The sequence below is a fragment of the Odontesthes bonariensis genome, chromosome 13 (genome assembly GCF_027942865.1).
Source record: "Odontesthes bonariensis isolate fOdoBon6 chromosome 13, fOdoBon6.hap1, whole genome shotgun sequence".
NCBI classification, from domain to species: Eukaryota; Metazoa; Chordata; class Actinopteri; order Atheriniformes; family Atherinopsidae; genus Odontesthes; species Odontesthes bonariensis.
Window position 1 is genome coordinate 8,666,006 of NC_134518.1, and position 21,950 is coordinate 8,687,955.

Consider the following 21,950-nt stretch of genomic DNA (forward strand, 5'->3'; position numbering starts at 1 on the left):
GGTGGACAGAAGCTGCTTGGTGTGTTTTGCTCTGGAGAAGATGGTAAACCTGCCATGTTCTCTTTATTGCTGTGATGGCATGAAATCTGATTCTGTCAGATTTTGTATCTTAACTAGGGCCGTCGCAGCTGCAGGGGGATGCCAGGTGACCACCATACAGTTAACTTTTTTTTACGTTTCATTGTGTATGTAATGGAAGCCCGTTTTCCGCCACTTCATGAAAAAAAAAAGATATTCTAATTCAAAATTATATCTTTTTTTTTTATTTTTTATGAAGTGGCGGAAACGGCTTCCATAGATTGTACTTAATGTTATGTTAATGTTTTATTTTATGTAAAGCACTTTGAATTGTTTGTACATGAAATGTGCTATACAAAGAAATTTGATTTGATTTTGATTTGTCGAATCAACTGTCGAACCGACTGTCACACACAGCTCCCCCTTGGGCTTCAGTGTAGAGTATCGGCAAGATATCATTGCAAGACTAACCTGTGTTTAAACCATCCTCTTAGGCTTTGTCCACTGGGATGGCAGCGCTCTCGGAAGCCTTCTCCAAGGACTCAAAGAGCTTGGTGCATGTGGGAGCCAGGTGCCCATCCCATAACTCCTGGTTCCAGTATGACCCTCAGAAGGTTAACCCCAATGACCCCATAGAACTGGATATCTATTGCGTGCCATTTTTGTTCCATTTATGCATCCATTAATAAACGAGACAAAAAACCATACGCGCTCATACATACTCCTGGGGTCAGTTTATAATAATTGACTAACCCAACATGCATGTTTTTGGACATTGGGAGGGAGCCAGAGTAACCAGGGGGAATCCAAATGTGCATGGGGAGCACATGCAAACTCAGCAGAGAACGGCCCCAGCCAAGATTCAAACCGGGAGCGTTTTTGCTGGGAGGTGACAGCGCTAACCACCACACCACATGTAAAGTCTGAAATATATTTGAATCAAATGGTAAAGAGAGATTTACAGTCGTGGTCCATTCCTGACATTAGTGAGGCAAATATTCCATAGAAAAACCCATTCCATAAACAAAGTGGGCATGTCCATCAACCTGTGCTTTTTAAATGCTAATTCTGATTTACTGTCAAGCATTTGGCCACCTTTTTTTTTCTTTTAAATTTAGTTTGTTTTGAAATGTGCTTTATTAATATATTTGTCCTTGAATCCCCTTCACTGAATGAGGGGAAGTTTTTGGGGAACACTGGTAGGTTTTTAGGTGATTAATATATGTTGGTGTGGTATTTACAGTACTTTGTGGAAAAAAATATTCATCAACTTGTTGGTTAAACTATGATAGAACTTCTGAAAAGACAGTCTAAAACTAATTATGCTACTATTATCTTCAAAGTCGTGGACATGATGATTTCTATAGATTGTTAAACACAGGTTTTGCTTTAATTGGATAGCATTAGCATAATGTCGGGCCAGGAATTAGCAGTTTTAGACATGATTTCGATTTTCATCTTTATGTTTTTTTCGTCTAAACGCTCTTGAACATATTTGGCTTTACTATAAGCTAGTGTTCCTAAAAATGTGTGTCTCCTGCAAAGATGTTTCTGTTGTTGAGTGCTGGTGAAGACATGGCTGCTCACAGCAGCAGAACGTGGAGGAGGGTTGTTTGAGAAGGGGTGGCGCGGAGGGGCGGAGCCGTTCCACTTAACGGGCGGTGTCAGCAGAAGAAAACGGGACAGAGGGGCAGAGAGGCCGACAGAGGGATACATTTCCCCGGGTGTTTTTACCGAATTGCACCAGCGGACTTCAGGTAAGAGAACTGAGCGTTTCAGGGCGTTTTCTCACGACTCAGAAGCCAAATGTTTTTATTAGACTCAACGAGGAACGGGAAATATGTGTTTTAAATCACTGCGACACGTCTGTGTTAAGTTAGAAATACATTTCACAGCTTTTCTCTGGAAGGGATTCCATTAAAGATATGTCAGGGGAAACCAGAAATTAGCTTTTTTTTTTTCGTTAAAAAGCGAAATTCTAATATACAAGGCAGTGTGGCGCTGGGAGTAGTTTTCTTTCCATTAAGAAAACCTCATTGGAAGCACATTTTCTCTCAGTTCAGAATACCAATATTTGACCTTTTTAACATCATCACTATGATGTTCATATTGCAGAATCCCATTTAAACTCAACACTCAAAGTGAAACGCAGATTTAAGCTTTGGTGTGCAGATATATAGGGTAATTCTTATAAAAACCGGTCATTTTGAGATTTCACTCAGTATTAGCCTCTAAATTGTGGCTGGCAACCTGTGCAGCAGCAGGGTGTCGGGATGAGGATATGAAACGCATCGTCACTGTGGACGCAGACATGTGTGTCAGCCTCCGGAGATCTGAAAGACACGCCTGGGATCACGGTGTGGCCGGATGAATGGATCCTCCGAATGTGGAGTACAGATGGGAATCAAATTGTTTGATTCCCCCCCCCCCCAAAACAAAAAAAACAAAAAAAACAAAACAACATACTGTCACATCTCTGTCAGAGCTGATCGGCCGGGATGTTACTTGATGTCTTAACTAGATTTGACTTAATTTGCGTAGACTCGTTTCAAATCCCTTTGAAGCCAAAGGATTGTTCCTTCCAAAGCGGCGACATCTGGTGGCAGTTCAAATTGAAATCCTTAAACATAGAATGGAGCGTTTTCCACCGACACACAAACTTCTCAGACTACCTATAAAACAGCTCCACACCACCTTTCCCAGTTTGTTCAGCCAGTCATGTTACAGTTGTCAGAGTTCATGATGGTGCCTCTCTGTGTTGTGTATGCACGCATCCTGTTTCATTCATTAGTCAAATGACTTGGGGGAGCAAACAACTGTCTCGTGGCACGTGTGTCACACGACCCCCCCCCCCCCCCCAAGCTTTATTTTCTTAGCAGAGTTCCAAAGCATACTACAGGTTTGAGTCCCGAGATGGCCTCCTCGGGACTGTGTGTTTGCCATGTCCGCTTGACTAAACTACCACTAATGAGCAGCATTTGTTTGTTGGGTCAGGCTGCACTTGCGGTATTCAAAGAGGGCCCGGGGTGGTCTCCGATGTTGAAAGGTGCTTTTACACGAAGGAGGACGTTCACAGTCAGCGACTTGAGATGATCTCAGTTTTGGTAAGAGAAGGACTGGGAAGTAGGAGGAGGTCAGATCTCATCAAATCCAATGGTTAAGGAATGTGACGCTGTTGGATCAGATCCCTTTTCTCTGTTTGGTGTCAGGAGACATATACCAATGATATGTCTGAATGGCTCTGCCTTCCAGGCCTGTATTGATCGTCTGAGATTGTGAAGCGTCCAGCAGGGCTCTGCTCTCTGCAGCTGTAAGCTCTTTCTAACAGGACAAGCTAAGCTCACCATTTCCTGTTTATAAACTGTACATCCTCTCTAATAGTATTACTTATGTTTTATGCACACACAATAAGAGGAGCTACCTTCGCCCACCTCTGTTCATTGGACACTTATTAGCTGCAGAAAATAAATTCAAGGCTTTCCTGTCATTTCTTTAAGTAGTCTTCAGGAATAGTTCTCCAGGCTTCTTGAATGACATCCCAAAGCTCTTCTTTGGATGTCGGCTGCCTTTTGTTCCGTTCTCCGTCAAGATGATCCCACACTGCTTCAGTAATGTTGAGGTCCGGGCTCTGAGGAGGATTCATCCCTCCATAAGACCTGTTTGCCATCCTTAAGAATGGCTTCTTGACAGCCACCCTTCCATGGAGACCATTTCTGGTGAGGCTTGGGCCAACACTAGATGGATCAGCTGAAAGTCCAGATGCATCTCTCAGGAACTGTGTCGGTCTTTTTTCTTACAGATATCACTTTCAGATTCTGTTCGTCTGCTGTAGATGTTTTTTTTTTTTTTTTTTTTTTTTTTTTTTTTTTAGACCTGACAATTCTTTTTTTTTGTCCTCCAGCTGTCCAACTCTTTGAGAATCACCTTGTCAGTGCAAAAAAATGGCTATTTAATGTCTGTTGAAGTGTGTCATCTTTGGCATACATACTTAGATGCAACCAAACAATGTGTCTTTGCTGGTTAAGTGCCTAAATGTGCCTTTAATTGTCTTTTTTTCCCCAAGTTGTCCAATATATGTAGACACAACATCGCTTCATTTAGTTGTTTTTAATTTTGATTTTTTTTTAATTGAATGTTTCACAGGTCGGTGTTAATTGACTAAACGAACCAAAAAACAACCAAAACTCATTCCTTAAAATGGTCAGTTACAAGCCTGGACTGATGCTTCCAAGAAAAGTGCTGACTTCTTGAAAAGATGAGGGGTGGCTCAAGACCTCCTCGCAGCCATTGACCTCAGATTCTGTCTGTTACGAGCTAATGTTTATCACGCATCAGTTTTTGTTTGAGAACAGGGGAATCATCGATTCATTACAGTCACCGTCTTCCTACACAAGCTCTGATAACAACCCTCTGTAGCCTCCATTATAGAATCACATTGCGCCAGAGGCAGTGAATATGTTAGAAGTCGTGCGGCTCTCCAGACTGCTGGAGCAGCAGAGTGATAAATGGCTCTTTGTATAATACATCAAGCTGCTGCGCGTGCCCCCCCCCCCCCTGACCGAAGAGTTTGTCGTAGAACTGCAGCCACTTTCATTTTAGTGGATCTGTGATTGATCGTCTGGGTTAAAAACCCTTAAAGACTCCTTATTTTTTATATTTGCTGCATTTTCCTGTGTCTCCCTTAGGTGTCAGTATGTCTGAGAAGGTCAGCGCCGAAGAGATGGAGGAGATCAGGGAGGGCTTTGGGAAAGTCGGTGAGTTAAGATGTGTGTGTGTGTGTGTGTGTGTGTGTGTGTGTAGATGTGGACGACACCTGAGTTTCCAGCAGCTATCTAACGCATGCCCCTGTCTGTGCTCGTGTGTAACATCTGCTGGACAGATGCTCGTCTCTGTGTGCACAGAAGGAAATTAAACCTTTGATACACCCACATTTCAGTCATTGGTGAAAAAGAATCATTTAGAATTTCTTAGAATCTCTTCTATGAAAGTATTAAAGAGGTCAACCAGAGTCTTTCTGGGGAGCAGCTCTCTTATTTTCTGTGTGTTTGTCCTGCAACGGGGCTTCTGTGAATATTACACTGTCAGTCAGATGCTGTTTGTGTTTATTTATTTATTTAACCCATATTTCTCCAAGTTGGTCCCTCTGAGATCAGTGGTCTCCTTTTCAAAGGCACCTGAGGCCTGTTCTCTCCTTCAGAACGATGTTTGGGGCAGCACATGTGAAACTATGTTGGGTCAATCAGAAAAGGAGAAAAGCTTTGTTGAAACTTTCTTTTTTTTTTTTTCTTTCCCATCCGCCCCGTTCAGATTTGGATGGCAACGGTTACATCTGTGCCTCTGAACTTGGCAATCTCTTCCGTGAGGTGGGTTGTCCGTTGCCTGGATACCAGATCAGAGAACTCCTCCAGAGGCTGGACCGCGACAAGGACAGCCGCATCAACCTGGAGGAGTTCACGGCTGTAGGTAACATTAAACTTATCAACTAACAAACTAACTCTGCTTACGTTTCCCATTTACTGACTAACCTTTTACAGTTCTGTGAGACAGAACGCACACCGTCTTTCAGTCAGAAAGGTCTACATCCCAGGACGTAGTGAAACATTCTCTAACCAGGTCTTAGAATTAGGTAAATCCAACCTCGGAGGAACAACAACACATGAGTCCACCCCACGATCCGCTTGTAGAACCATCTTTAGCAGCAATAACTTGAAGTCATGGTTTTCTCATTGATGTTATCAGTCTCTCGCATCCTTGTGGAAGGATTTTGGTCCACTCTTCTCTACAACGTTGCTTCGGTTGATTGCAGTTTGCTCCAATCATTTATCCAAAGTTCTCTTAAGGTCCCACCACAGCATTCCAGTAAGGTTGAGGTCTGGACTTTAACTGGATCATTGTAGAAGTTGATTATTTTCTTTTTCAGACATTCTGTTTGCTCCATTTGACCGTATACCCCTTCCCAGACTGATGGACAGTCCTTGATAATGCCTTTCCTCCTCGGCATTGTGTTAACACACACACACCTGAATGCTTCGGACCAGCAAACTGCCTGAAGCAGTGAAGGTGTACTTAGTTTTTCACACACTGCTTCTGCATTTTGGCTTAGTTTTCATTAACTGAAGATGTATTTACCTCACTTTAAGAGCCGTAAGGACCAGGGGCCTCATGTACAAAGCGTGCGTACGCACAAAATAGTGGCGTACGCACCTTTTCACGTCAACGATCAGATGTATCGAGAGTGAAAAGACCGTGGAAATGTGCGGTGCCTCCCGCCAACTTCAGGGCTGGCGTACGCACTTTTCTACAGCTGTTGATTCTTTGGCGACACCTAAGGTGATGTTGGGAAACTGTTATAATAAATAAATGTGAAAACAATTAGTCCTCAGACTGTGATGTGCACATCTGAGACACATGACTATTAATACTGATAAACAATGAACGCACCCATGTGTCTGCAATTACACGAGTGGATATAAAAGCAGCGCAAAGTGGTGCAATGCACACCATTGAAAACAATGGCTGCTTTAGCAGTATTAGAAGACTTTGCAAATGGTGCAATTCGAAGAGAGCGTGTGTTCACTAGACAGAGGATTTGCTGGCACATGATGGCGACTGAGTTTTGAGGGAAATCCTCCTGGAACTGTGCGCAGAGCTGCGGCCGGCGTTGGAGCGCAACACAGCGAGGAGCCATGCGCTGCCTGTGCTCACAGGTGATGTGCACACTGGGGTTCCAACCGGGGCATTCCAGAGGGAGCTGGACAACCGATTGGGACTGTGCTAGTCAACCCTGAGCCGAGCCATGCCAGCCGTGTGGGACAGAATTATCCGCATCTCAGCCACGTATATCAAATTCCCACAATGCAGTTGAACAGGCCAACATTAAAGCTCAATTTGAAGCGAGAGCCGGTTTTGTAATCGGAGCTATCGACTGCACACACATTGCTATAAAAGCGCCATCACATGATGAATTTGTATGTTAACAGGAAACATTTTCATTTGATCGATGTACAGATCATATGTGATGCATAAATGCAATTAACCAACATTGTGGCGAGGTGGCCTGGTTCAACGCACAATTCATACATTCTGAGTAACAGCATGTTGGGAACAGATTACAAGGTGGCACTGTGTGTGATGGCTGGCTTCTTGGTGAGTAACTTTATTCGTGTAATTGTCCTAATATTATTCCCCGTGAGGTGCATTGAGCATGTGCGCCCCCAATTTCTATCCTGTCTTCACAGCATCATAGTCGGTGGTTAAAGTTAGTTTCTTGCTGTTTTTTGCTGGTTAAACTTCAGCTTAAGATCTTTCTAACAAGCCCCTGAACATCTCTGTGGGCAAAGAGCAGTGCCACCCATAGTTGCGCCGACTCTCTGTTCAAACAGTCGGTCACCCCCCCACCCGCCTGTTTTGGCCACACTGCGGCGGTGGGCAGCCAGTCTCCGCTTCACATCCACCTTAATGTGGGACCACTTCTTCTTCACCTCTGCTTGTGTGCGCTTCTCAGACCCCACAGCATTGACAGCCTCAGGCTCTCTCACCCACTCCTCTTGCGTTTGCCGCTTATGCCGGAGGACAGTGTGCCAAAGAACACATTTTTGCGGACCTCCACTTCAGAAAGTAGCACCGATATCTCGCTTTCCGTAAAGTTCTCATTTTTTTCCCGTCTTATTAATTCTTTTTTCTTTATTTTCTGATTGTGCAGCGAGGGGAATCGCAGGTGCAGGGCTCATTTAAATATGATTTGCAAATTTAAGTAGGGGCGTGGACAGGGAGGAGTCGGGTGCTCTGACATGTGCGCTCAGTTCCACGTTGATTGGGATGTACAAACGAAATGTGCTTGGATTAATGCGTGCGCACAGATTCGTATGTAGCAGTCACAGTGCCGTGTGGATTAAGAGTTTTTCAAACTTTGACAAAACCAACATTCCTGTGGGGGATGTTTACGTATGTGGATATAAACCAGATCTTCATTTTCTTTCCACAAAGGAAAAAGAGACAGAAACTGCCTAATTTACGTTAACCTTCTACCCTCTTAAGAGCTTTTGGGAGTGAAAAATAAGCAACAGACACTTGCCATAAAAATTGGAAAACTCGAATGAACAAAGGACCTTTCTGTTGGAGATGTTGGAGACCTCACTATCTTATCTTCACCATGAATCGAATTGACATGTTAACACCCTCTCCCCCCCAGAGAAAGAGACCAGATGGCTACATACGAACTGAGAAGACTTCACTAAGACTCACTTTTAGTCGAATCTTAAAACTATATTAAATGTGTTTGATAACCGTATACAATTTCTTTCAGGTTTCCAGCTTGATCACAAGACGCATATAGAGACAATTTGTACGATTCTGGCTTAAATATTGACAAAGAACTGATTTTGGTGGAAAATGCCCAACCTGCCTGATGGAACCACATTGCCCCCTAGTGGTCTGCAGTGTTGATTAGTTGAACATTTAAATCCCAGAGGACTCAGTAAAATGGACAAGATATATGCAACTATTAACTTCTAACGATGTCCCTTCGGTATCTATTTGGTATTTGTTTGGTATCCCCATTGTTAACACAGAAAATTAACATTGTGTGGTTCACTATTCATATGTCACGATTTCATAGATATTCATCTGAATTTTGAAAGTCATAATCATCAATTACGTTGTGTGTTATTTTGATGTCTTTATATTACAAGTCTATGTTATATCTTTAATCTGCATATCTTAACAAGATGTGGTGTTTTCAGAATCACAGAGACAAATGTTCTATGAGACGGAGTAATGGAGAAATAAGCGTTTCTTTGTCTAATCCAGAAATCCCCATATAGCACAGATCACCTTACACAGACACCCAGGCAGACATGCACACAGTTCAAGCATATCATTGGCTGAAAAAGTAGTGTAAGCTTACGTCATGCACCCGCCTCCGAGAGTCAAAACCCGGAGCCCGCGGAAAACACAGCCTCTCTCTCTAGTTCTCTCGTTTGCTGGCTCGCTTCAGGCGTCTTGTTTCTGGCTTCATGCCACTTGTTCCAGAAGAGTTCCAACCCAGAGTTTCAGAAGGAGATTTGAGCAGAGAACAGCTGCTCAGAGAGTTTTGGAGATGGTTTGAGCAGAAGAGAAGAGCTCACCAGAGTTTGGGAGTTTTCCCATAATCTCAGGAGAGAGTGGAAGGACGTGAGGATAACGATGCAGCGGACGACCGGAGGAAACCCTCCAGAACCCAGTGAGACCCCGGAGACGAGAAAGAAAGACCCGAACAAAGATAAGAACAGAATGAAGTTTTCCTACCCAGAAAGCCAACTCCAAGCAACCTTTTATTAATCTTCTGTGAACTTAAGTTCACTTCATCAGAGAAGCAACGGACCCACTGACACTCAGAAGATTCGATCATCTAACCACAGCCCTCGGCACCATCGTTCCCGTTTCCCAGTGAAAGAAGCAACTGATTAGTCCGCTAAAGTCAGCCACCACAACCAGGAAGGCCCAGAGAGCGGAAGAGAAATCCCCTCGGACCCCGCGTGGCCGCTGCCGTGTTCCGAGCTGACTAAGCAGAACTTCAGTACAGTAAGACCGACCCGTTTTCACCTTAAAGTGGGTTTGATGGATGTCTCGAGGCTTTCACAGAATGATACATTAATCCGAAATGTCAGTATTTAGCGTCAAATAGTCAGCCAACCTCAACTATTTGAATACATCCAGTATCTCCCCATTCCCCATATTTTATTTTCCATTCACTAAGTGTTTTATATAATCACCCATATTCAATGCATCTCCTGTTTGTTTTAAAGGTTCATGTTTTGGTCATATCATTTTAATAAACAGTTCATATATCTATATATATATATATATATATATATATATGTTATAATCACAGATTGTGTCGTATGCTTTCTTTACGTAATGTCTGTCCAACCAAACGAGAACTTCACGAAAGTAGCGAGATATGAGACTGATTATTAACTGATTATTAATTTAACATACCAGGATCGTAATATTCCAACAGTTTTCCTACCTGACTGTAACGTAAAGTTAAGATATCGGTAGGTGGTGCCCTTAATTCGAGGTTTAAGATAAATCCTTATATTTGATATATATAATTGCCCCGGTAACGCTACACGTACATCCGATGTTGGAGGTCATTTTGGTTTGAGCGTACGCCATGTTTCAGTAGGAAATCCACGCAAGTTTTTGTACATGAGGCCCCTGGTTATTTTTATCTTGTGCTGATGTGTAAATTGACTGACTTACTGTTTACTATCCACTACAAGTTGACCTGGTATGTCATATGTCACTGGGACCAAGTCCAAACGAGACTAAAATTCAAGTGGAAAAACGATCCGTTTTGGATGATTTTTCTCTTTCTTCTTTTGCTTATTCAACTGATCTATTGTCTGTGATATTTTCTTTGTTTTAAATCTAACTGATGGAAAAAAGACCAACTAATAACATCTACTAACGTCAAGTCTAGTTTGAATAGCTTCAAACTGGTGTGTGTGTGTGTGTGTGTGTGTGTGTTTCTCTGGACACTCAGATCTTCCAGGAGATGAAGGACGACCGCTTGGCTCAGGGCTTCAGGAAAGCTCTCAACAAGAAAGAAGGCATTGTAGCTATCGGCGGTACCAGTGAGATCTCCAGCGAAGGAACTCAGCATTCGATCTCTGGTTAGTAAAGCAACAGAGGCTGATATGCCTGATATCACTGCACGGCGGCGTCCACTGGAATCCTCAAATTCCAATAAACATCATCGGATTCTGATAATCTTGTGAAGTTGCGTGACACATGACTTTATTTCAGAGCAGGAGCGCTTCGCCTTTGCCAACTACATCAACTCCTCTTTGGAGAAGGATCCAGACTGTGAACACGTTCTGCCCATCAACCCCAACACCGGAGCTCTGTTCAAGGCCGTGGCGGATGGCATTGTGCTTTGGTAAACCTTCAGCTGTGCCTTCATGTTCCTCGCTGTCCTTTCTGTTTTCAGACTCTTGTTGGGTGTTACGTCGCCTAATGACAGTCGGTGAGATAAGACCTTTTTTTTTTTCTCCCCCACCCACCCTCACGCTCCTTGTCGCAGCAAACTCATCAACCTGTCTGTTCCTGACACCATTGATGAGAGAACCATCAACAAAAAGAAACTCACTGCTTTCACCACGCAGGTGAGACTGGTGCAGTGGCGTGCAGAAAATATTTGAGTGACTTGTCGCTCGCGTGCGATTGTAAGTTTCATATCGACTTTGCTTCAACAGGAGAATCTGAACTTGGCTCTGAATTCAGCTTCAGCCATCGGCTGCCAGGTCGTCAACATCGGGGCTCAAGATCTTAAGGAGGGGAAACCTCACCTGGTGCTCGGACTCCTCTGGCAGATTATCAAGATCGGACTGTTCGCTGATATCGAGCTGAGCCGTAATGAAGGTACGCTGCGCCCAAACATGCTCAGTCAGAGGTTAAACTTCACCTGTACACTCTTTATACCCAAACATGCTTGCGTTATTTTGATTACTGGTTAAAGTTTGGAGTATTCAAAGGGAACCTTGGAAGCCTCCGAGGAGCTTGTGTCCCAGTCAAAGCTGCTCCCACACTCACCAAGTTAGGCGTTACCATGTTGCAGAAGAGCGAGGCCACCGACAATCATTAGAGCTGTTACACCTACACAGATTCATGCAAGCAGGGAGGAAGGCAGTCTTACACGAACGGGTTGTGTATTTCTGCTGTTCTGTAAACCTTTCTGTGTTGAGGCTCCTTTAGCTCTTCCCGTTCTCCTTCACGCTTCCGTGTTGTCAACATTCATTCATTTTCTTCCTTTTCTCTGATGCATTATGTGGAAGCCGGTGGTTGGGCCTGATGGGGTGGGCTGGTGGGACGTGCACTGGCAATGGGGAGGTTGGTTTTTAGAGAGGAGGGCAGACGTCGGACGAAAACAAAAGTAAGCCTTCCTTTCTGTCTGTCTGTGTGTGTGCAGCTATCGCAGCGCTGCTCGATGAGGGGGAGAGCCTGGAGGAGTTGATGAAACTCAGTCCTGAGGAGCTGCTGCTGCGCTGGGCCAATTTCCACCTGAGGAAAACTGGCGTGACCATATCAAACTTCTCCGGAGATATTAAGGTAAGAAGGCGTCGCCATGGAGCTTAAATCTTTCTCTGTGTATTTTCTTCCAGCTGCCAGTCATCTTAATGCTTTTACACGATGAAGTAGTTGGGTTGTATCTAAAGAATCTCACCTTATCTTCCGCAGTATTTTGTACGACTGTAAAGAAACGTAATTTCTGAGTGACGCTGCTGTCGTTTTTCCTTTCCAAGCTGCGACGCACGTATTTGTGGCATCTGTTTTGTGGTGTTTGTTTGTGTGCCCTCTCAGCTGCTGGTCAGAATTTTCTTGGGGAAAAATTTGGTGTGTTTTTTTTTTTTTTTTTTTTTTTTTTTGTGGTTCACCAGCAGCTCTGCAGGAGACAATTCAAGGCTGCCTACTGTCATCTGCTGATGATGAATGTGTTTAATAAGCGCTTCTGTTTTCCGAAACACTCGCATGTTGCAGCACCACACAATGCTCATTAACTGAACCCGCAAGGAGAGCAAATCCAGAATGTGCCGCGGGGGGAATTAGATGTTTACGTCATGTCTGACCGAGTGTTTGTGCGTTTCCGTGCAGGACTCCACGGCGTACTTCCACCTGCTGGAGCAGATCGCTCCAGATGGCAGCAAAGAGGACGTCCCTCGGGTCAACATTGAAATGTCAGGTCTATATGTGAGTGAACTCTATATGTGAATATAACTCGGCTTTTTTTTTTCTACTGTACTTTTGTCATATTTTCTGCCCATCTGCGCCCGCGTTGTGGCAGTTTGTAGCCGTCAAGCGCATGTGAATCACAGGATTTAGGATCATGCATGCAGACAGTTTTCCAGTTTTTTACTTATTGTTGAAAAAATAAAGAAATAAAAGCCAGTTTAAACCCCCAAAAGTCTTTATGTCACATGGAATTAGTTTTCAAAACCCAGTCGTCTTCTTCCGAAATGTCATTGTTGTCTTCAGTTTTTTTTTCTTTATCTTTGCAATAATCCTCATAAAACTCAGCCAATCACATGCCAAACATGTGATTTTTATCTTGTTTCCCAGTAATGTGAGTTATCTGCTGTGCTTTTTCTTTTTTCTTTTTGGCTCATCCAGTGGCGGAACTAGACTTTTTTTCTTGGGGTAGCAATGGGGTGGCCAAGTGTTTTTCAGGGGGTCAATGGTTTACACCACACACAAATAAGTTTATGCGCTAACAGTAATGTGGCACCAGAAGAACATCAAACCATCTGTTAGTAATTGAGTAATGTATATCTGTTTATTATTATTGTATTATTATTATTATTTATTCCTATATGGACTTACGCATGTTGTTCTCTTGTCTTGTGTTCTTCTTTGATATGTCATGACTTGTGATAATTTTTGTCTTATACTATATATATATATATACATATATACACACACACAATTTCCAGGGACTACAGATGAAAGATGTGAAGTGATTATTTCTGGTGCCTTTACAAGTTAATTAATGTGTATTGATCTTTCTTATATAAACCTATAAACAGTCATTTCAATTTGCAATAATGTTTAAGTAGCCACGTATTAAGCAGACAGAAGATGCCATTTTGAGTGCAATTTTTAGTTTATTTATGTACAAAATGAATATGGTGCATTTACCAACACCCTGATACCATTGACAGAAACTAAAATGCACATAATAACTGAGTCACACAGTTACTCAGACACTGGGTCTGTTACACAGTTACTCTCACACACAGGTGTTGTTCACACAGTCAGCAGTCCCTCAATTGTCAGCAAAAAAACAAACAAAAAACCCAAAACCAAAACAAAAAAGTAAACTGCCAACAATTTGACATGACATACAAAGACTGACAAGGTTTTAACTAAGCAAAACATACTACACAGGTAAGTAGGACACAGTGCAGAGCATGGCCATAACCAGAGACTAACAATACCCATCTTAGCTTCAACAAAGCATAGATCTTCTACCTTCTAGGGTTTTAACTAAATAGAACATACTGCATATGTAAGTAGGACACAGGGCAGAGCATGGCCATAACCAGAGACTAACAATACCCAGGTCATCTTAGCTTCAAAAAAGCATAATTCTTCTATTTTGATGAGAAGTGGCAAAATGACTGACAAAATCATCCATGTTAAGGGCACGTGCCCTCCTGGACTCCACACTTAAATGCACAACGTCATCATTACTTTGCCGTCTGCCAACCCAAATAAATGTAAAGCTTGCCATTTCTTTTACAGAGAGAAGTGTGGAAGTAGTAGGTACAGACAGAAAACAGGAGACAGCCGTAAGAAAACTGACATCAGTATTGGTTTGATTTAAACAATTTTAGCCTTCTATGACAATGAGAACAAAACTGGTAGGCTGCCTGGCCCCTCATAAACATAAAAGTAAGCTGAAAACCTAGGGCTGAGCACCCCCCCCCCCCCCCGACTCTAAATCGACTCTATAGATTACACGTTCTGTATTTAAATAATGAAGAACTGCTTTTAATTACGACTTGGCCGAGACCTTAACGTGCTATTCATGCGTTTCCCATGAATAGCCTACTACAGTACTAAAACCAGAGCTAAAACTCGGGAGCGGAGCAGGATATAATGCGCATGCACAACGTTGCTAGGCAATGTCGTGTATACAAAGCGAGAGTACAGGTCGTTTTTTTTGCACATTCTGCACGAGGAACACGAGAAGTGACACAGTCCAAACTACACAACTCAACTATGGTGTCGAGTTGATTCTAGCCTAACGCTAAGGTCACCGTCTACATCCTGCAGCAACATACGGCTCTCAGTGTTTGCCTAAGAGCCGTATGTTGCTGCAGGATCTAGACGGTGACCATAGCTATCAACTCGACACCTTAGCTAACGAGCCACACAAAAGATGTGATGAAGTCTTAAAAGTTAGCGTCTGTTGTCACTTACCATAAGCGGTGTTTCGTTGTCTGGTGATGTGCATTGTATTTTTTGACCTGGTTGCTTCCTTTGATTAAGTCATTTCCCGAGTTCCCAAGTCCAAAACCGTGTTTAGGTGGATGAGCTCTGCAGGCTTTACAGAAGATTACCGTGTTCTTGTCAACCACTTCCACACCAAGCCAGTCGATTTTCCATTTCTCAATAGTGGATGGCAAGGTGCACCTTTTCGTCACCTTTGAATCTGGTGGGGCTGGAGGATCTGGCACCGTTACCAAATGCAATTCGCAAACAAGTTTTTACGCTTGGAGGGGGTGGATTTGTCAGTGTATCGATAAAAGGAAAATGCGCATTTTTGTTATGGAAGCAGGTTTTGCGAATAAATAAAAACACATAAATTCGCTTTGCTTTTTGCGTATTCTCACAAAATACGCTCTTAAATTCGATACGACTTGGATGGAAACCCAACTACTCCCGCCGCTCGCTTAATAATCGTTTATTTACATTCCATCAGGAGAATAAAGAGACGCGACGGTAAATTAATGAAAATAAAAATTGTAGTTTAATGTCACATTATAATAATGTACAAATATTTGTTTCAAAAACTTGGGGGCAATTTTGGCCCCTCGAGCATGATTTTTGGGGGCATTTTAGGCTAAATTGGGGGCCAAATGGCCCGCGCTAATTTCCGACGCTGAGTGTATTAATAGGCCGTTTCTCAATATACGTTCTTGTCCGTACTTGTGTTCTTGTGAAACGTCATCAGTCGCAGCCCAAGTACTGTCCCAATACACAAGTTTGCATTTCGCCAAGAACGGTGAAAGTTCCCGGATGTGTTCTCGACACGCCCATTTTACCGAGGATGCATTGGTAGCTAACTTGTGCTAACTTGTCAGCGCAAATATCCCACAATGCACTGCGCTCCTACCCGAGCCGAAATCAACAGGCTGAAGCTGATTTCATTTTAGCTCTAAACTCTTTAAATATATCACTTTATCCACGTTTAAAACATTTTGAGGCGAGAAAGTAGCCCTTTAGATCCCGATTTTATCGTTAATTTGTCTTAATACCAGCTATTTACAATTTTGTTCGGAAGAATTCTGCGCCTCAAACTTGTCACACACACGCACACACACACAGAGAGACGCGAGAGAGAGCACTTGGATGAAAAAGCCCAGCTGTTTAATCAGAGCAGGCTGCCTCGGGTACGAAGAACGCATCGTCTCAAAACTGAAAACGGAGCGTGTGTACTTGTGATCTCCCGAGTTCATTCTTCCGAGGTTGACTAGCAAGAACATTCTCCTCAAGAACACAAGTCTGTTCTTTGCATTCTTGGTATTGAGAAACGGCCATAGAGAATCTGTGGTATTTCACAAGGAGCGTGTAGCCTTTTCTGTTTCACTCAGTGGCTCCTTCTTCTTCTTTGTCATAGACACCCGTTATGTAGGGGATGTGGATTGCAGCGCATGCATTGCGCCATCTACTGTACAGGAGGAAACTCGCAGTCACCGACTTCAATGTAACTGGCTTTTTGCGGTGCGGTAACATGTCAATCATCTGGGGGGGCACTTGGGGTAGCCAATCAGATTTCAAGGGGGTCAAATGCCCCCGTAGCCACCCCTGTAGCTCCGCCCCTGGGCTCCTCAGTCACAACCAATAGAACACTTAGGATTGAAATCCATGAAATAATATACCGTTTTTTGTGCCCCCCCCCTGTAATATTGATGTAATTTCTGAAACCGTTTCATGGGGGGGGCGGGGGGTAAATCTTAGTTTTGAAAAATGTCAAATGTTTTTTGTAGGAAAAGGACCTCACAAAGAGAGCCGAATGTATGCTGAAAGAGGCCGACCACCTGGGCTGCCGACAGTTCGTAACCGCCACCGATGTCGTGACTGGAAACGCCAAACTCAACTTGGCCTTTGTGGCCACGCTCTTCAACAAACACCCGGCTCTCACCAAACCAGAAAACCAAGACTGGAATCTTGAGAGTGAGCATGGAGGGATCACGGAGGGATAATCTTTTACACTTTTTTTAAAAATTTTTTTTAAACCCATTCTTTTTTTTGTCTCTTAGGTCAAACCAGGGAGGAGAGAACCTTCAGGAACTGGATGAACTCTCTGGGAGTCAGTCCACATGTTCACCACATCTATGGGTGAGTATCTCTCTTTGTGGGAAATATCTCTCTGCATTTTACTGCCAGAGTTCAACACATCTGTGTGTGTTTGTATGCAGGGATCTGCAGGATGCCATGGTGATTCTGCAGCTGTATGAAAAGATTAAGGTGCCGGTGGACTGGAACAACCGAGTCAACCTTCCCCCATTCAAGGCAGTAGGAGGAGGCCACTTAAAAAAGGTTAACATACGCATCACTTTTCAGGCTGAGTACAAAAAGCACGACGCCAATCCTGAAAAAAGGGTGAGACGGTGTGTAAAATGTAAATGAAAGCAGCGATTTGCTAATCTAATCAACCAATATTTCTAAACAAACCTTGAAAGTGAGACATTGAGTCTAAGAATGAGTCAACTGAAGGCTGGAAAAGTAACTAAACTAAACTAAACTTAAAAACGTCGGCAAGCTGAAGACCAAACAGCTGAAGGGACGTGTTGCAACTAACTGGGTTCATTGGCAACAGGTCAGTAACATGAAACCTTAGAGAGGCAGACTGCAGCAGTCCACAAAAAACTGTGTCTACGTGTTGTGGAGCAAATCTCAGAATAATGAAGACTTTGAACATTCCATCATGTACAGTACATAATGTCATCAGTGCTCAGTCCAAAAGCCTGCATCTCTGATGGCATGGGACTGCATTAGTGCCTATGGAACAGGCAATTTGAGCATCTGGAAAGGCACCGTCAATGGTGAAATGTGCATATATATATTTACAGGCTTTATGGCAACATATGCTCCCATCCAGATGACTTTTTCGGAGGAGGCCTCGCTTATTTCAACAAGACAACGCTACACCTCATGCTGCATCTTTGTGTTACAACATCATGGCTTCATGCTGCTGGGCTGGCTGCAGTCCAATTAAATTTTAAGATGAGCTCATTTTTCATGCAGTCGTAAAAAGTCTCACTTTTAGCATCTGATGTTTTATAAGCTCTAAAGTGAATAAAATGGTTTCTGAGGTTTGCTCAGCGTTTTCTGGAATCAGGGTTGGACGTGGTGCATGCAAAAGAGCTCTGAAGGGGGGGGGGGGGGAACCACACTTTTAGACTTATTATATTCAGGAAATTGTGTGTGTGTGTGTGCCACAGATTGAAAACTGCAACTACGCTGTGGAGCTGGGTAAACGAAAAGCAGGCTTCTCCCTGGTGGGAATTGGAGGTCAGGACCTGTACGACGGAAACGCGACTCTGACCCTGGCGCTGGTGTGGCAGCTGATGAGGAGGTGATTTTTGTTCAACTTCCATCTGTGTTTGTCATTCTGAGCCATCAGCATAACTGTGGAGAAGAGCGTCAGCTTCTGGGTTTGGTTTCTACTGGGGATGTTGGAGTTGCTGTGCAGCCCAGGACAGGGAGAGGGCGATGTTCATTCAGGAGAAGATTGAGGCTGCCACAGTATTTTCAACACGTTTACTTCATTCAGTGGAGCCACAGAGAAAAGAAACGCACCCGGAGTCAGCAGGAAGGGAAAGATGCGCAGGGTTATTATAAATAGTATACACATTTGGGTCCGATCTAGGCTACTTTTGAGGTTTGTGGCTCAGTTACAGCACTGACAAGTATGTTATGTGCGATCTGAAGGCCCAAAGATGTGAAATTTAATGATGTCTGGTAGTTTAGGCAGCCACACTCTATCTGTGATGGGTGGACCAAAGAAGCGTGCAGATGTGGGCCATGTTTCAGCCAAATTTTTTTGCTGTCTGACTGCTGAGGACAGCAGGGACTTAGGGGAATTTTAGCATAAATTTTTCTCTTACTCTAATTGATTTTGGCATTTGCAATGACGGTAAAGCAGTCACATTCAGGGATGCGCCAATAATGTTGTTGAACTTCCAACATTTAACGCAGATACACTCTAAATGTGCTCGAAGATCTCGGACATGGAGAAGGTGCTGGAGACGATTTGATCGTTTCCTGGGTCAACAAGACTTTAGGTGAAGCAGGCAAGAGTTCTACCATCAAAAGCTTTAAGGCAAGTGGCAAAGCAACCGTTGGTCAATGAATCGAGTCAATTAAATGCCTGTTGCAGACATTCATGTTATATGTGTGTGTGTTCAGGACAAAGCGATCAGCACCAGTGTTCCTGTTCTGGATCTGATTGATGCCATTCAGCCACAGAGTGTGAACTTCGATCTGGTGAAAAGAGACGATCTTTCAGAAGAAGACAAGCTGGACAATGCAAAGTAATGACCCGCTCTCCCTGCTGGGCTTTTGTATGCCAGTCAATTGCTTTTTGCTTTTTCTTCACTTCTGGAACATATCTGTAATTAACATGTGTTATGTTGCCATAGTGACCCTTGTGACCCATCCCTGCCCCTTAGGTATGCCATCTCCATGGCAAGGAAGATCGGCGCTAAAGTCTACGCTCTGCCCGAGGACTTGGTAGAAGTCAACCTCAAAATGGTGATGACCATCTTCGCCTGCCTGATGGGCCGAGGCATGAAGAAGGCATAAAGAAGCAACACGCGCACATCTCCACCCGCACACACACAAACGCACACGTGGTGACTGACCGCCTTTGCCTGTCGAGACACGAAGAGAGGGAACGTGGCCGGATCGTGTCGTTATTTTAAGTGGCTCTTTATGTGGTTAGCCAGTTTAGCGGCGAGCCTGTTCTGCCTACCCAACTTTAAACGGAGATGACACACAATGTGGATCTGCTGAGGGTTCAAAAGGAATTTGAGTTTCGGTTACAGACGGTAAAGAGTCGACGTGACTTTAATATTTAGGTTTGCTTTTGGGTTTTGGTTTAGGTGGAATAGCAGCACTCCCACGCTGCTCGTACACATGAACGTCAGTAGGAATGTGTTTCCCTACACTGGCAGCCAGTGTATTCTGGGATACATTAAATGTAAAACGCAATAACCACACAGCGAAAAACCAAAACAAACAAGATGATTTTTATCTAGTTTATTTCCATTTTCCTGCTTTCCCCCCTGGTGTGCTGCTCAGTTTATCGACAGTGTTACCTCAGTTTCCCCATGTGTCACTGCTGTCTCAGTTCTGCTCATCTCCCAAAGTTCCAGCCTGTTCACAGTATGAACATACATTCTACTTGAGCCATAATAACCTTCAGCCTCTTTGAATTTAAGACCAACCCCGTATTATCGATCACAGAAAGTCTATAAACTACATCTGAAAACTTTTTCTCTTTTTTTTTCCATGAGAATGGATTAATTCTAATGTTTTGACTGGCTTTGCAGTTCAATGAAAGGAAAAGGCTTCTCTTAAAACATGTGCAAAATACAAGCTGCTACTGACTTCATGTAATCACAACAGAATCATCCAAAACTGATATTTTCTGTATGAATCTGTGATCAGATTCCAAGCAAATGCTTCAGCTGAAATTGCAGATTTGGTTTGAATATTCAGCAGTGGCTATTTTCTGTCCCCTCAACCCAGATATTTCCTAATAAAGGAACATACATCTTTGCTCTTTATCTTCATCAGGACTTGGGCTTGTCACTGGTCGATGATACTAAACACTTCAAAGGTCATTGTACACAATCGGATCTGATATGTTCAATAAAAGCAGATTTTCGTACAAGGCTCGATTATTTTCTGTTAGATTATTTGTTTTTCTTTTCTTTGGCGTCTGAATGCGCCGCCTCTGTTTACAGTTATTTAGATGCACCATGATGATCACGAGACTGAACCTCAGCATATTGAAAATGTACAGTGATAAGGTGTTGTGTTAATTTAGTAGTATACAGTAAATGTGCAGTTCATTCAGAAAGTTTTGAGACACTTTTACCTTTTCTGTATCCTAACAGATGACGGCAAAAGAAATGACTGTTTGTAAACCGATTTGAACTTTAAAAATAAGCAGAAATGTACCATTTAACTCAGGTGTTCCAAGTAAGCAGATTTATTTAAACATCTAAAACATCCTTAGCTGTCTGAAGTCCACCTGTGTCTCTAGAAATGTGTGCACACAGGAAAAGACACATTTATAACTCTAAGGTTTCCCACTCGATGGTTTATGTCAGACATCTTTGGTCAGACCATGAAGAGCAAAATCATTTGGTCTGATGATACATATTATTATTATTATTATTATTAGAACTGTTTGGGCACGGTTCCCAACGGACGCCGTGTGGAGGAAACCAGGTACTGAACGTTCCCTTTTTTTAAAAAACCATCCCAGCTGTGTGGCTCTAGCATGGTTGCCGCGTCTGCTAGCGCGAGCGGTGTTGATGACATCACGATTTCGTGCCCGCCATGTATAGTGGCGCAAGTCGTTGCGCCAGTAGTTGCAATTTTCTCCGTCACAGAGGTGGCGCTGCTACGTGACGGTTACCTCTACTCTACAACCACGAAAGTGGAGAAGAAAACAATGCCGCTGTCAATAGCAGGAATACTGTAATTAATGATACTGCTGCAGTTTTGGGATCATTTTAAGTTTTTAATTCAGTTAATAGAGGTGAAGGTTTGAAGCCCCCGGCATCAACAGAGTCTCTGCCCTCTTCTTTGCCTTCACGTATCTGTCCCGTAGCTTCTTCCACACATTCTTACAGAACTCTCCCTCTTTCACCAAAGTTCTGCCAATCTCTGTGCACGAGTTTTGGGAGTTTACGTGCTCCCTGTGCTGTTTCACTGCAGTTTCGTACAGCTGCCTGTACAAACGCACCTCCTGACTGAGCCGGTCTTGTGAAGACGACGACTCGGAGAATACTGCTGGAACATTCCAGCACTCCAACAGCGGAAAACTCTGACTCGTCCAGACTCTGTAAAGGCTCTAGCATGGTTGCCGCGTCTGCTCGCGCGAGCGGTGTTGATGACGTCACGAGTTCGTGCCCGCCATAGGACCC

The 21,950-nt window shown here is 43.4% G+C and overlaps 1 protein-coding gene across 1 annotated transcript; it reads left to right on the forward strand.

Annotated features, from left to right (window-relative positions):
* The first annotated feature begins 1,693 nt into the window (after window positions 1-1,693).
* LOC142397472 (plastin-3-like) lies at window positions 1,694-20,686 on the forward strand. Its single transcript, XM_075480851.1, has 16 exons — window positions 1,694-1,775; window positions 4,704-4,772; window positions 5,326-5,477; window positions 10,547-10,676; window positions 10,810-10,942; window positions 11,087-11,168; window positions 11,259-11,424; window positions 11,972-12,111; window positions 12,655-12,750; window positions 16,773-16,959; window positions 17,046-17,124; window positions 17,205-17,325; window positions 18,231-18,364; window positions 18,988-19,111; window positions 19,198-19,322; window positions 19,461-20,686. Exons 2-16 carry the CDS (start codon window positions 4,712-4,714, stop codon window positions 19,591-19,593), a joined length of 1,863 nt encoding a protein of 620 aa, XP_075336966.1. The 5' UTR covers window positions 1,694-1,775; window positions 4,704-4,711; the 3' UTR covers window positions 19,594-20,686.
* The last annotated feature ends 1,264 nt before the right edge of the window (window positions 20,687-21,950 follow it).

Coding starts and splice junctions, on each gene's coding strand:
- LOC142397472 (XM_075480851.1), top strand. CDS start 4,712: ATGTCTGAGAAGGTCAGCGCCGAAGAGATGGAGGAGATCAGGGAGGGC. Junction 10,677..10,809: donor AACTCAGCATTCGATCTCTG/GTTAGTAAAGCA, acceptor ACTTTATTTCAG/AGCAGGAGCGCTTCGCCTTT. Junction 19,323..19,460: donor GACAAGCTGGACAATGCAAA/GTAATGACCCGC, acceptor CCTGCCCCTTAG/GTATGCCATCTCCATGGCAA.